Source organism: Myotis lucifugus, unplaced genomic scaffold (genome assembly GCF_000147115.1).
Source record: "Myotis lucifugus unplaced genomic scaffold, Myoluc2.0 scaffold_269, whole genome shotgun sequence".
Taxonomy (NCBI): Eukaryota; Metazoa; Chordata; class Mammalia; order Chiroptera; family Vespertilionidae; genus Myotis; species Myotis lucifugus.
Genome location: NW_005871317.1, coordinates 68,734 through 83,425, shown reverse-complemented (window position 1 = coordinate 83,425; position 14,692 = coordinate 68,734). Strand labels below are relative to the sequence as shown.

At 39.5% G+C, this 14,692-nt stretch overlaps 1 protein-coding gene across 5 annotated transcripts in view; it reads left to right on the top strand.

Moving 5' to 3' along the window:
• The window catches only part of HORMAD2 (HORMA domain containing 2), a 52,506-nt gene that overhangs the window by 22,370 nt on the left and 15,444 nt on the right, over positions 1-14,692 (top strand). For 4 of the 5 annotated variants that reach the window (XM_014464814.2, XM_023762973.1, XM_023762972.1 and 1 more), the window contains 2 exons: positions 2,771-2,922; positions 3,088-3,341. In XM_014464814.2, coding sequence (XP_014320300.1) covers positions 2,771-2,922; positions 3,088-3,341 — 406 coding nt within the window. Of the gene's footprint in view, positions 1-2,770; positions 2,923-3,087; positions 3,342-13,701; positions 14,312-14,692 lie in introns of those variants that run through there. The other variant, XM_023762974.1, reaches the window with a different exon arrangement.

The window sequence follows — 14,692 nt, the reverse complement described above, 5'->3', positions numbered from 1 at the left end:
GATGGAGCCACTGAACGATTTGCTTATAGACACATCACTGCCATCTGCTTACCGCAGTATGTCATACAAAAATAATTTTCTACATATGTCTTAGGATGGGAAAGACTGGGAAGCACTGTATTTTCCTAGCACGTCTCGAATCCCAAGGTTTTAGATACACTAACAGGTTAAATAGCAAAGACAAGGCCATTTGCTTCCGAAGGTCCTCTGTGCAGACGGAGATGTTTTAGTAAGGAGCCACGTTTATTGTCTTTACTTTCTTCCCAGGAGCTTTTGGGTTCAGAAAGAGCCAAAATTTGCTGATGAGATGGAATGGAATGGAGGGGAGGATGATGGGAAAAGCACGCGGGACAGAGGACTCCACGCCAAGGGCATGAGTTCCCCTGAACGGAATGACTCTAAAGAGAAATGTGGCCCAATTCTCAGTTTTCTACTATTAGCTCTGTTTCATAATTTATTGCCAGTCTGAGGGTGTCTCTCCAAGATTCACTTCCTTAATTATTTTCTCATTTGTAAGACTTACAGACGGCACTAGGATGTGAAGAGGAAGTAAGTTCTAGGAATGAGAATGAGAACATAACCCTCATTAGCTAACATTTGTATAGCACTTCACAGATGGGTCAGCACTTTTCATACATGTTCTCTCACACAAAACAGTTGCCTTTATCCTCTAAAATTCAAATGTATGAACTACCGACAACCAGAGAAATCTCTCTCTCTCTCTTTTTTAATCCTCACCCAAGGATATTTTTCCATTGATTTTTAGAGAGAGTGGAAGAGAGAGGGAAAGCAGAGAGAAATATCATATGAGAGAAACATCGATTGGTTGCCTCCGGACCAAGTACTGGGCTGGGGAGGAGCCTGCAATCGAGGTATGTGCCCTTGACTGGAAATTGAACCCAGAACCCTTCAGTCTGCAGGCCAGTGCTCTATCCACTGAGCCATACCGGCGAGGGCAAGAAATTTCTTTTGTTATGAAGGCATGTATGTCAAGAGGTGAGCAGTAAAACAAATGGCCAAATCTTCCAGCTACTAAGAAGGAGAGACGGTAATACATATTACTGATTTCCTAGAAACCAAGGGTAGACATTTGTTTAAATAATCACCATATAAAATTACCTATCACCTCTTCCATGGTAAAGATCATTTGCCTTTTAAAAGAGTGCAGGGGAGTCTTGAATATGATTTTATGTGAATATGACGTATACTGAAGAAACCCATGAGCTAAATGGCTATCTCTGGTTACCTATTTCAAATTGGTTAAATCCTGGTAGACAAAACTGAAGGTTATTCGGAACTGAAACAGGAACAAATGTATTTACTTAACAATGTTTGTTTTAGGAATTCTCACTGCCTCCAATAGTTCAATTACTGAGGATTATTTTTCAGTATTGAGTGCTTACTATGTGAGCGGCAGTGTGCAAATATATTACAGTCATACTTCTTCCTGGAAACTACTCAAATGTGAAACGAATTGGGGAAGAAAATTCTTAGGAAAAAGAAAATGTTAGAATTGGAAAGTAATTTTGTCCAACTTGTTCATTCATTCCTTAATTCAACAAATATTTATTGTGTACTTACTGTAGCTGGGCGCCAAACTCAGTACTGTGGAGAGGAAAGGTGTAGAATTCATAGCCTAGAGGGGGACATACACACGGCTATAAACAAGGGTGAGGTACGGGATTATCAGGGAAGACTTCCTTGACGAGGTGACATGGCTAGGTACTCAAGAATGACTGGGAGAGTCAGGAAGAGAAGAGGGAAAATCACGGGGAAGCGAAGTGCAAATGCACGTGGATGAGCAGTAACTGGATAGTGATTGCAAATGAAGGTGGAGGTGAGGGCCTGGCTGGTCATGAAAGGCGTTGTACGCCATTCTCGAATTTGGTTGAAAGGTGATGGATGTAATAGAAGAGTTTTAAGCAAGCGAGCGACATCAACAGATTTTTTTATTAGCAATATTATTCCAGCAGTAGTGTGGAAAATTTTTTCAGTATGGACAAGAAAAAAGCAGGAAGAATAGTCATTATCATAATCCATGTAAGAGTGAGGAGGGGATACCTCTGAGAGATAACAGATGAAAGAAAGGCCCAGAGTTGATGACCAATTTTATACTAGAAAAGGTGTAGAAATGTGTGTAAGCTTATCTCATAAATGGGCTAACTGACCTAGCGTGTCCATGTGACTTGACTGAGGTTAGTCAGCTCATAGCAGCAGAGCCAATATTAGCTGTCAAGTCTCCTCATTCCAAATCCATTGTTCTCACTATTATAGCATGCGGCCATTTTTAAATCAAATTTTAAAAAATCATCCCTAACCGGTTTGGCTCAGTGGATACAGTGTCGGCCTGCGGACTGAAGGGTCCCAGGTTCGATTCCGGTCAAGGGCATGTACCTTGGTTGCGGGCACATCCCCAGTGGGGAGTGTGCGGGAGGCAGCTGATCGATGTTTCTCTCTCATCGATGTTTCTGACTCTTTCTATCCCTCTCCCTTCCTGTCTGTAAAAAATCAATAAAATATATTTAAAAAAAATAAATAATCAGGTCATATTTAAAATACCTTAAGGAACTTGCTATAAAGAAATCCTTTGTATATACATTGTAAAAAATACAACCTCTCCTCTAATTTACATTCTAAAAGAAGTCTCAAGAGTGTCCTGATGTTAATTTCTTTTTATTTGATCTTATAGTAAAAAGTTTTGTTCTTTTTAAAGATATTTTTGATATTGTATGTGATTGAAAAGTATGCTTCTTTTTTAATGTGGTTATAGCAGTAATACGAGCACTGAAAGTGGGACAAAGAGGGGACATATGAAGAAAGCCAGCATTCTACTACTCCGTAAATTGTATATCCTGATGCAGAACCTTGGACCCCTTCCTAATGATGTTGTACTTACTATGAAACTCCACTACTACAGTGCAGGTAGGTGCAGACCTGTAGTCAAATTCCTTCCGAAGTGTTGAAGTAACATTTTATGTAAATAGAAGGATTTTGCAAGCATCAGAAAAGTATCTCTGTTGCTACACATGAAAGATGAACCTGATTTGTTCTGTTGAAACTCAGTTTTCTTCACTCTTTATTTTGCAGTGACCCCCGATTATTACCAGCCCCCTGGGTTTAAACATGGGGTAAACTCTCACGTCCTGCTGTTTGAGGGGGAGCCCGTAAACCTGCAAGTGGGAGTGGCCTCAACTGGCTTTCACAGCATGAAGCTAAAAGTCATCACGGAAGCCACCAGAGTGTCTGATTTGGAGGATAATCTCTTCCAAGAGAACAGCGTCACCGAGATTGCCCATCAGGGTCTGGACGGCGATGAGGAAGAAGAGGGAAGCAACAACCAAGTAAGGCAAAGCTTTAGGGAGCCTCCATGCTTCAGTGAAACAGCTGACACAGTTACTATGCAGGTCAGATCACAGTAGCAGGGTCTAATGGAGTGCGCCAGGTATAAACACTGAAACAGTAACAGGGTCTAATGGAGTGTGCCAGGTATAAAAGTGGGTAGTTTTGTTACAGTTTTTATACCTGGCACATCCATTAGACCCTAACCTTAAGGAGTGTTTATTCTAAAAAAAAAAAAAAGTACTGTCTTTAAAAAGGTCATATACTTGGTTATATAAAATTGTCCACAACTAGGAGGAGAAAAAGACTTTCCAATATACTTCTTTTATAAAAGATACCCATGAATTTAGAAAATTTTGGATTTTCTATCTTTCATTTATAAGTAATAAACATATTCAAAAGGAATCCAGAGGCTTTGCTAGAAGTAAATGACAGAGTTTTATTTAAGGGTCTTAGAATTTGCAAACTGAAAACAAAGCTAGGCAGAAACTCAGAAGTGTTCCAGAGAGAATCATCCATCCATTGCCTCCTGCACGCCCCCTACTGGGGATCTAGCCCACAACCTGGGCATGTACCCTGACCAGGAATCAAACCATGACCTCCTGGTTCATGGGTTGACGCTCAGCCACTGAGCCGCACCAGCCAGGCCCTTAACATTTTTTAATCCAAGTATAATATACATGCAGAAAATACGTCATCATGATATAGCTCGATAAATATTAACAAAATGAACATCAGGGCTGATGTAAAGGTGAGGCAAACAAGGTGAGAGTGAGTGTCTCCTTACAGTTTGCTCCCTAGGTATCCTGTTGGCCTCACCCTTGCCACATGTTTACACCTATGGAGTAAACATGTTAAATCAGCACCTAGATTAAGAAACAAAATACGCCGAAACCGGTTTGGCTCAGTGGATGGAGCGTCGGCCTGCGGACTCAAGGGTCCCGGGTTCGATTCCGGTCAGGGGCATGTGCCTGGGTTGCGGTCACATCCCCAGTGGGGGATGTGCAGGAGGCGGCTCATCTATGTTTCTCTCTCATCGATGTTTCTGACTATCTCTCTCCCTTCCTCTCTGTGGAAAATCAATAAAAAATATATTAAAAAAAAAAAGAAACAAAATACCAGTAGCCCCCCAGAAAACCCAGTCTTATTTTGTAGTCACTGTTCCACTCAACAAAAATATCTCTATCCTGACTTCTTTTTTGTTGTTGTTGTTAATCATCACCCAAGGATATTTTTCCATTGATTTTTGGTGAAAGGGAGAGGGAGAAGGAGAGAGAGAAACATCAATGTGAGAGAGACACGTTGATTGGGTGCCTCCCCAACATACCCCAACCAGGTCCAGGGATCAAGCCTGAAACGGAGGCATGTGCCCTTGGCCAGAATTGAACCCAAGACCCTTCAGTCCATGGTCCAACGCTCTATCCACTGAACCAAACCAGCTAGGGCTATCCTGACTTCTATTAGCATAGATTAGTTTCTCTTGTTTTTATTTTACAGATGTAGAATCATAGAGTATGAACCACTCAACATTATGTTGTGATATTTATCCACAGTTCTGCATATTGTTATAGGGCATTCTCACTTTCCATCTAGTTGATGGGCATTTGTGTAATTTCCTATTTTTTACTATCTATATACTATATAAAAGCCTAAGTGACCATGCAATTGGTAGCTATGATGTGCATTGACCACCAGGGGGCAGATGCTCTGCCTGGTAGGTTAACTTACTGCTAGAGTCTGGCCGATCTGGGTGACACTGGTTGGACATGCCCTGGAGCCCTCCCACGATCTCTCCCTGGCCCCGATTGTGCACTGGTGGGGTCCCTCAGCCTGGCTTGTGCCCTCTCACAATCCGGGACCTCTTGGGGGATGTCCATAGGCCAGGCCGAGGGACCCCACTGGTACATGAATCCATGCACTGGGCCTCTAGTTAGGAACAGTACTTCTGAACATTCTGCACAGGTTTTTTAGTGTAATATGTACACATTTCTGGTAGGAATATAATTGCTAGGAGTAGAATTTCTGGGTCAAAGGATATGTGTACATTTAGCCTTTAATAGGTTCTACAAAACAATTTCCAAAGTGGTTCTGCCAATTCACACTTCCATCAGCAATATATGAGAGTTGTGGTTGCTCTACATCCTCACCAACCCTTGGCATTTTCCATCTTTTTAATTTTAACCATTCTGGTGGGTGTGTAGTAGTATGTCATTGTGGTTTTAATGTGCATTTCCCTGCTGACTAATGAACTGAGCACCCTTTCATATGTTTATTGGCCATGTTGGATATCTTTTTTTGTGAAGTATCTTTTCAGGGTTTGTCATTTTTTTCTGTTGAGTTCTTTTGGGTTGTGTTGCATTCTTATTGATTTTTAGGACGTCTGCTTATACATATTGATATATATAAAAGCCTAATATGCTAAGTGTCAGACTGTTCTACTGTTTGTTCGCTATGATGTGAACTGACCACCAGGGGGCAGATGCTCTGACTGATAGGTTAGCTTGCTGCTGGGGTCTGGCCTATCGGAACTGGGCCGGACATGTCCTAGAGCCAACCTCCCGTGGTCCCTCCCCAGCCTCTAAAATACTTCTTCTAATTAATTTTCTTTCAATGTGCACGAATCCATGCACTGGGCCTCTAATATATATATTTTCTACATATAGGTCCTTTGTCAAATGCATGTATTATAAATACCTCTTTAGTATTTCTTATAAGGCAGGTATTGAATTAATAAATTCTTTCAGGTTTTGTTAATTTGGAAATTTTTTTATTTTATCTTTGTTTTTTAAAGATAGCTTTGCTCTCCCTGGCCAGTTTGGCTCAGTGGATAGAGTGTTAGCCTTTAGACTGAAGGGTCCCGGGTTCAATTCTAATCAAGGACACCTGTCTTGGTTGCAAGCTCCATCCCTGGTCAGAGTGCATTTGGGAGGCAACCAATTGATATGTCTCTCACGTTGTTTCTCTCTCTGTCTCTCCACTTCTACTCTCTTCTAAAAGTCAATGAAAAAAAATCCTCAGGTGAGGATTAACAATAAAAATTGAAGATAGATTTGCTTGATACAGGATTCTTATTTGACAGTTTTTCCTTGAACACTTTGACTATGTTATCCTACTGCCTAATTGGTCTCCATTGTTTCTGCTGAGAAGTCAGTCTTATAGGGTTCCCTTGTAAGTGACGAGTTGTTTTCTCTTGTTGCTTTTAAGATTTTCATGTTGTCTTTGGCTTTTAGCATTTTTACTATGGTGTGTCTGTGTGTGGATCTCTTTGTATTTATCTTACTTGTAGTTCATTGAGCTTCCTGGATGTAAAGGTTAATGTTTTCAATAAATTTGGATGGTTTTAGTCATTGTTTATTTAAATATTTCTTTCTCACCTTTCTCTCCTTCTGGTTCTTCCATTATGTGTGTGTTGGTGTGTTCCCCATTTCTTTGAGGGTCTTGTCATTTTTCTTCATTCTCTTTCTCTCTGGTTTTTGGATTGCATAATCTCTATTAATCTGTCTTCAAATTTGCTAATCTTTCTCCTGCCAATTCAAATCCACTGCTGAAGCTCTCTAATAAAATTTTCAGTTTTGCACCTTTAGTTCCAGAATTTCCACTTGGTACTTTTTATAATTTGCATCTCTTTATTGGATGTGACATTGTTGTCATACCTTCCTTTGTTTCTTTAAAGATGATTTTCCTTAAGTCTTTGGTCATGTATGTGATGTATACTTTGAAGCCTTTGTGTGTTAAATTTGATATCTGGTTGCTCTCACAGGCATTATGTGTTACCTGCTTATTTATATAGTGTATGGGTCATACCTTCCTATTTCTTTGCATGTCTTATAATATTTTGTTGCAAACTTGACATTTTAGATCATATAGCAGCTATGGTTATGGTTCTTTTTTCACCTCTCGGACTTGTTATTGTTAATATTTGTTTGTTTATTTGTTTAGTGAGTGGCTGATTATTTTAGTGAAATATACTTTTCCCCTGTAGTATTAAGACTCTGAAGTTGCTACTCAGGTAGTGCAGCCTTGGATATGCCCACAGTCATCTTGGGATGATGATGATTTAATCAGGGCTTTCTTTGACTGTCTCTTTCCATGACCACACCCAGCTGTTAAATTAAACTAATTGCTGGTGATTATTTTCAACAGTGTTCCAGGCACAAATTTCTCTAGAGACTAGTCCAATCAAATTTGTGCTCCTTGAAGGGATGGTTCCTTAGGTTAGTGTTTGAGATTTGTTCTGTCCTCATGTGGGCTCCTCCCAGCCGCTTCTATTCCTGATTATCTCTCGCAACTAGCCAAGTTATAGTTCAGCTTATATTTCCAATGACCTCTCAAATTTTTCAACACAACCTCCATTGTATTTGAGAGTGCCCTTTGCCTTGAATTTCTTTCATGCTCTGTTGCAAATAAGTCACTTTCCTAGGGAAACGTTTAGGAGTGACCTCTTTGATGTCCCACTTCTACCCCCTGGTAAAATCTCTAAGCTATAGCCCCAGAGCTGGGGGTGGGGACAATGGCAAGCATCTCTCAGAGTAAAATTTCTGATTTAGGAACTGAGTATTAGCTAAAGAGGAACATTAGCTTCAGGTCTTCTCTGCTTGATTCTCCCAGCATGGAACCACTGTCTTATAAACCAGGGAAAGGTGATTGGTGCCTTCGCACTCTCAGAAGTACTTCACCCAAAGTAGAGCATTAGTCTCATCTTGGGGGCTGGGTGGAAGATGGAAACCCATAATTCCTGGCCATACTGACATAGAATTTATCCTCAGCAACACATAGCTAGGGCCAGGATGAGAAATGCTGACGTCTGTCCCTCTCATAAATAGAGCCTTCTTAATGTGAGTTGGGGGAGAGGGAGCTGGGAGTTCTTGTCTACACCAGTCTGGAGTTGAGTGGAGTGGAATCTCACTGAGCCAGGAGAATGGAGGGAGTGATTTTGGTTCAAATACTACAGATTTTTGTTGTTCTTGCCAAATTTTTGTAATTTTTTTTTTTTTTTTGCATAGAGTCTTCTTCTTTTGCTGTATGTCCTTGGGACCATTTCAGAGACTTTACGTTTTTAAAAATAGTTTTCACCAGTTTTTTTCTGGGAAACAGGTCTATGAAACTCCTTAGACTGATGTGCTGTAAGTTTATCTTTTATACAACATCCTTGTAAAGCAGACTATAGTGAAAGAAAATAGATCAGTAGGTTTCAGGGCTGAGTGTGAGGTTTGACTACAAAGGGGCATAGTGGAGTTTTGGGGGTTGATGAAACGTGTGTGTGTGTGTGTGTGTGTGTGTGTGTGTGTGTGTACATTTGTCAGAACTGTATACTAAAATATTATTTTTTTACTGTGTGTGAGTTATACATAAGCAAAACAAATGTGATAAAGCTGTGCTCAAGGATTTAAATAAAAACATGAATAAATATAATAATGAGATAAATGGAAAGTGTTAAAAATTGGGGGGGGGGTGGAGGCAAATAGACTATAGAGCTTAACATACTTGACATATCTGAAATTTTAAAGTATTATTAGATGGGATTAACAGCAGATTAGAGGCTATAAAAAATAGATCACTGAACTTGTAGAGCAATAGAAAATATCCAAATTGAACTATCAATCATTTTGACATTATTACCCTAATAAAACAATCCAAAAACTACAGAATACATATTCTTTTCAAGTGTTTGTAGAACACTCATCAAGTTAGACCATATTCTGGGTCATAAAACAAGTTTCAGTAAATCTGAAACCAAAAGGAGAATATTAAGAATACCAATAAACTGGTCAACCTCTAGCTAGACTGGTTGAGAAATTAAGAGAGAAGACACAATTGCCAGTATCAGGCATGGGAAACAGGATATTGCCACAAATTCCACAGACATTAAGAACAAAATAAAGGACTATTGTGAAAACTGTATTCTGATAAGTTTGACAACTTAGTTGAAATAGACACTTTCCTTGAAAGACAAAAATTAGCAAACTGACATTTGTAGAAATAAACTTAATAATCCTATATTGGTTCAAGGAATTGAATTTATAACAAACCCTTCACATAAAGGAAGCTCCAGGAACGATGGTTTCACTGGTGAATTTTATCAAACAAGGAAGAAGTAAGGCTAATATTAAACGAACTCTTTAAGAATATAGAAGAGAAGACTTCACAGTTCATTTTATGAGACCAGCATTATCCTGATATTAAAGCCAGACAGAAACATTATAAGAAAAGAAAACTATGGGCCAACCAATATCCCTAATAACTGTAACTGAAATTGTCCTTAATAAAATATTAGCAAATCAATCTATGGAAAAGATAATACACGACTAGATGGGGGTTATTGCAGGCATACAAGGTTGGTTTAAGATTTAAAAATCAATCAACGTAACTCACCATATTGCCAGAATAAAGGAGGAAAAGCACACGATTACCTCCAAAGATGCAGAAAAAGTATTTGACAAAATTCAACATCCATTTGTAATTTAAAAAAAGAGACTTCTAGAAAACAAGGAATAGAAGTTCCTCAACATTATAAAAGATATTTACAAAGAATCTGAAGGGAGCATTATACTTAATGGTGAAAGACTAAACACCTATGGCTAAACAGGATATCAATTCTTACCACTTTGATTCAACATTATGCTAGAGGTCCTGGTCAGTGAATTAAGGTAAGAATAAGAAACATAAGGCATACAGATTGGAAAGAAAGATGTAAAACTGAATTTCTTTTGAATTGAAATGATTGTGTTATAGAAAATTCTAAGAATCTACAAGAAAGATGCTACCAGGATTAATACATAAACTTAACAAGTTCTGGGATACAGGGTCAATATATAAAAACCTATTGTATATCTCTATATGACCAATGAACAATTGGAAAATGAGATTTAAGACCGTTAATGTCATTAGTCATCAGGGAAATGCAAATTAAAACCAAAGTGAGTTACACATTTACTAGAATGACTAAAAATTAATATGACAATACCAAGAATGTTGTCAAGGATGTAAGGCTTTTGAAATTTTTAAACATTGCTAGTTGGTATCTAAAATGGTACGACCAATTTTGGAGAACATTTTATGAGTTTCCTAACAAGTTTAACATACACTTACCGTATGGTACAGCACTTTCACTCTAAGTTATTTACCCAAGATATGAAAACATGTAATCACAAAAAGACATATACACAAATGTTCACAGCAGTTTTATTCATAATAGTTCCAAACTGGAAACAAGCCAATTGTGGTATCTTTGTGCAATGAATAATTATCTATAATGAATAATTATCTATAAAAGCATAATATGCTAATTAGACCAGATGTCCTTCTGGATGACCTTCCAGACGAAGCCGGGGCTGCAAGGGAAGCCCGGGTCCGGGGTGCCAGAGGGAAGCCAGTGCCAGCAGCCCGGGGAAGGACGGCCTACCCTTGCACAAATTTCGTACATTGGGCCTCTAGTTAGCATCAAAAAGGAACAACCAATACATGCAAAACTGAATGAATCTTTAAAAGTCTGAAAAAAAGACAAGAGCACATCTGTATGATTTCATTTACATGAAAACCTAGAAGCAAAAATAATCTAAAATGATAGGAAACAAATTGGTGTTTGGATGGGGTAGGGATTAGATGGGGATTTACTGCAGAGACATAAGGAGACTTTGGGGTGGTGAAATGTCGTCTATCTTGATTGTGGTGGTTACAAGTGTATACAGGGTGTCCCCAAAAATGTATACACATGTTCATAGCTGATAGATCTTACATTTTGAAAATGAAATGTATTTTAATAAACACTGCCTTTATAATTATTCAAAATTTATATACATTTTGGAGGGCACCCTGTATATATTTATGAAAGCTTATAGAAATGTACACTTCAAATAGATGGAATAGTATGTAAATTTTGCCTCATTACAGTTGCATTTCAAAAAGCAGTGACTCACAATGTTCATTATTAAAGCCCTATGTCTAATGGTCCCAAATTGGAAACAACCTAAAGGTCACTCAGTGAAGGATTGGTTGAGTAAATTTTGGTAGAACAATAAAATGAAGCACTATGGAGCCATTAAGAATATATTAGAGATTCCTGGCTGGTGTGGTTCAGTTGGTTGAGCATCGTCTCGTGCACAAAAGGGTCACCAGTTTGATTCCTGGCCAGAGCACATGCCCAGGTTGTAGGTGTGACCTCCAGTCAGGTGTGTGCAGGAGACAACCTCTGTTTTTCTCTCGCATTGATGTGTCTCTCTCCCTTCCTCTCAAATCAATAAAAAATATTTTTGTAAAAAAGAATATATTAGAGAAATAAAGTTAGTGATATTGAGAAAATATCTGTACTTATTTGGTAAATGAGGATAAAATAAAATAAGCCACTTATTAGCCTCCCCGTTTATAATTTGGGTTATGTCAATAACTTGTGCTTATATTTTTATAACTCTATAATTCCGTGTAGAGCTGTGTTATGTAGTAAGCCATAACTGATTTTCCTTTCTTGCATAAGTTTTTGTTTTCCCTGTGGTTAATAATTGTTTTCATTTTCTTAGTGTTCTCTATACTTACTCCTAATTCAACTTCAAATATTCTGCTGATTATCTAGATTTGAACTGTCCAAAATGGTATTCACTAACTACATGTGGTTGTTAAAATTTAAATTAATTTTAATTAGATAGAATTATAAGTTTAGTTTCTCGGTCACACCAGCCACTTTTCAAGTGCTTTGACTAGTGAATGCTGTGTCGGACAGTGCAGATATAGAACATGTCTATCGTCACAGGAGTTCTACCAGACAGTGCTGGTCTAAATCCTCTCAGATACTCAGAAGCAATGATTTCATCCTCAATGAGAAATTTCTCCTGGAGCTTTCCACTTTTGACTAAATCTGCGTGATTGCTCTCTCTGCCTGGTGCCTGCCTCTTATCCCAGAATCTCCCTTCACCAATTTCCAGGGAATTCTTTGCCTCTCCTTGTGTTAGATCTCCTATTTCCTATTCTTGGTTTGCTCTCTCATTTCCATGTAACCCTCTGGTAACTTCCTTAGAGAGGATCTTTCCTTTGGAAGATCTTTCCATTCTCAGGGCTTCAAGCATCACATGTGTGGTGTTCACTCGCAATTGTCATGTCTTCAGCCCTGACCCTGCCCCAGAGCTGCATTTCTGTATCTTGAACCTTCTGTTGGGCATTTCCACTTTGATGACTCGCTACTGTGTCAAGTCCAGCATGCTCGTCTTTTTATTCACCATCGCCCTCCACCTTTCACACCCAGAACAAGTTTCTCTACCCAGTTTCCCTGCCTCTCAGCATCACCTTTATCCTTTCAATGTCTTAAGTTCAGAATCCTGATATCACTCTCCTTATTTAGTCAGGCATCAAAATTCCACCAAGCCTTCCCTTTCCAGCCTGTTCTTTCTGCCAAAACTCGAGTCCAGGCCTTCATCCTCTCACATTTGAATTGTTGCCACAGCCTCCAGGCTCTCCCACAACCTCCTGCTCTATCCCGCATACCACTGCCAGTCTAGTCGTCTTTAATATAACTTTCGTCATATCACTTCCCTAATTAAAGTATCTCATGACTCCTGCTTCCTACTGCATCAAGTCTGAACACCTCTCACTGACTTTCAGGCTGCTCCTGACCTGGCTCCGTGTTACCTGTCTTATTTCCCACTATTGCCCAACTGTTCCCCTTCCTGGTTACGTCAGTTCTTTTACTGTCACGAGAACAAGTCAAGTGAATTTCTGCCCTGCATCTTCACAAACATACTTCTGCCCGGAATGCCTTTCCTCCTGCCATTGATGCCAAATCACTTCTGTCTTGCAAGAGAAATGCCTATGTTTGCTGTGTCCACTTTCCTGCTTTCTGTTCTCCTGAACCTACTTTAATCAGGTGTTCATCCACACCACTCCACTGTCTACTACCCAATTCTCAGTATTTTCCTATCAAGAGTCACTCCCTCAGTCTTTGCAATCTCAGCAAATGACACCATCATTTCCCCGCCTCCTGGGACTAAACCCTCAGAGCCACCCTTCGTTCTTCTTCCTTGTAACCCACCTCCAGCCCACCAGCAAGTCCAGTGAGCTCTCCCTGGAAAGTAGATTTCAAATCTGACCACTTATGACTATCTCGTTGCTACCCCTTTAGCCCAAGGAAGCACTACAGCCGCAGTGGTCTCCCTCTTTTCCTGTTGCCCTCACCGTTTATTGGACATAAAGCACTGAGTCATCTTTTAAAGATAGGAATCTGTTCATGTCTACTTTACTTGCCATGGCTTCAGTTTCTACAACAGTGGCTGTAGAATATGTATTATAATAACAGGAAAAAAGAAGAAATGGTACAGTCTTTTAAAAAATAATATTTCTGTTTAAACTTATTTTTTATTTGGAAACACTAACTTACAGCTGCGAGCACAGCACAAATGATGTACGTTTCTGAACCAGTTGCTTCGCCACCCCAGAACACTGCAGTCTGAGATGCCCAGAAGCACGGGCCTTCTCCTCCGTAATCGCATACGGCCATGGGACCCAGGGAACGAATCCTCATACATCGCTGCCATCTAACCCTCAGATTCCACCCACGGCTTCCCAATTGTCCCAGTCACGTCCGTTCCAGCAGAAGGATCCGGGTTAGAGCATCTGCTGCATTTACTTGTCAAATGTCTTTAGCCTCCTTTAGTTTGGAATAGTTCCTCAGTCTTTCTTTGACTTTCATGACCTTGACGTGTATTTATAGAATGGCCAGTTATTTTGTAGAAGGTCCTTCAATTTGGGCTTGTCTGGTGTTTCCTTGCGATTAAATTCAGGGTTTGCATTTTTCAAGAACACCACCGAAGGTGCCGAGTACCAGACTCATTGCTGCCTGTCAGGTGACACATGATTTTGAACTGTCTGTTCCTGGTGATATTTTGTTCACTTGATTAAGGTGGTTTCTGTCAGGCTTCTCTACCATAAAGGTACTTTCTTCCCCTTTATAATAAGTAGTTTGTAGGGAAGTACTTTGAAACTATGTAAATTAGCCTGTTCCTTATTAAATTTCCTATTTATTCATTATTTAATTATGGGTGCCTATTTTATGCATTACTAATATTTATTCTGATGCTCTCACTGTCTCAGAAATTTACTAGTGGGAGACCCTTCAGGCTGTGTGTTTTTTGTTTTGTTGTTTGGCATGTCCCACTTTCTTACACTTTGGCACAACAAGTTTGGCACAACTTTCCCCGACCCAGTTCTGGAGTCAGCCATTGCTCCAGGGTCCCCTGGTTTTTCAGTGGTTCCTTTTAGTCGCCTTGATGTGGACTCTTGCAGTGGAGAGAGCTAGAGAATATATGTATAAGCGCACACACACATCTATATTTATGTCTCTATAGAATAAAATTCACACCTATACTGACAA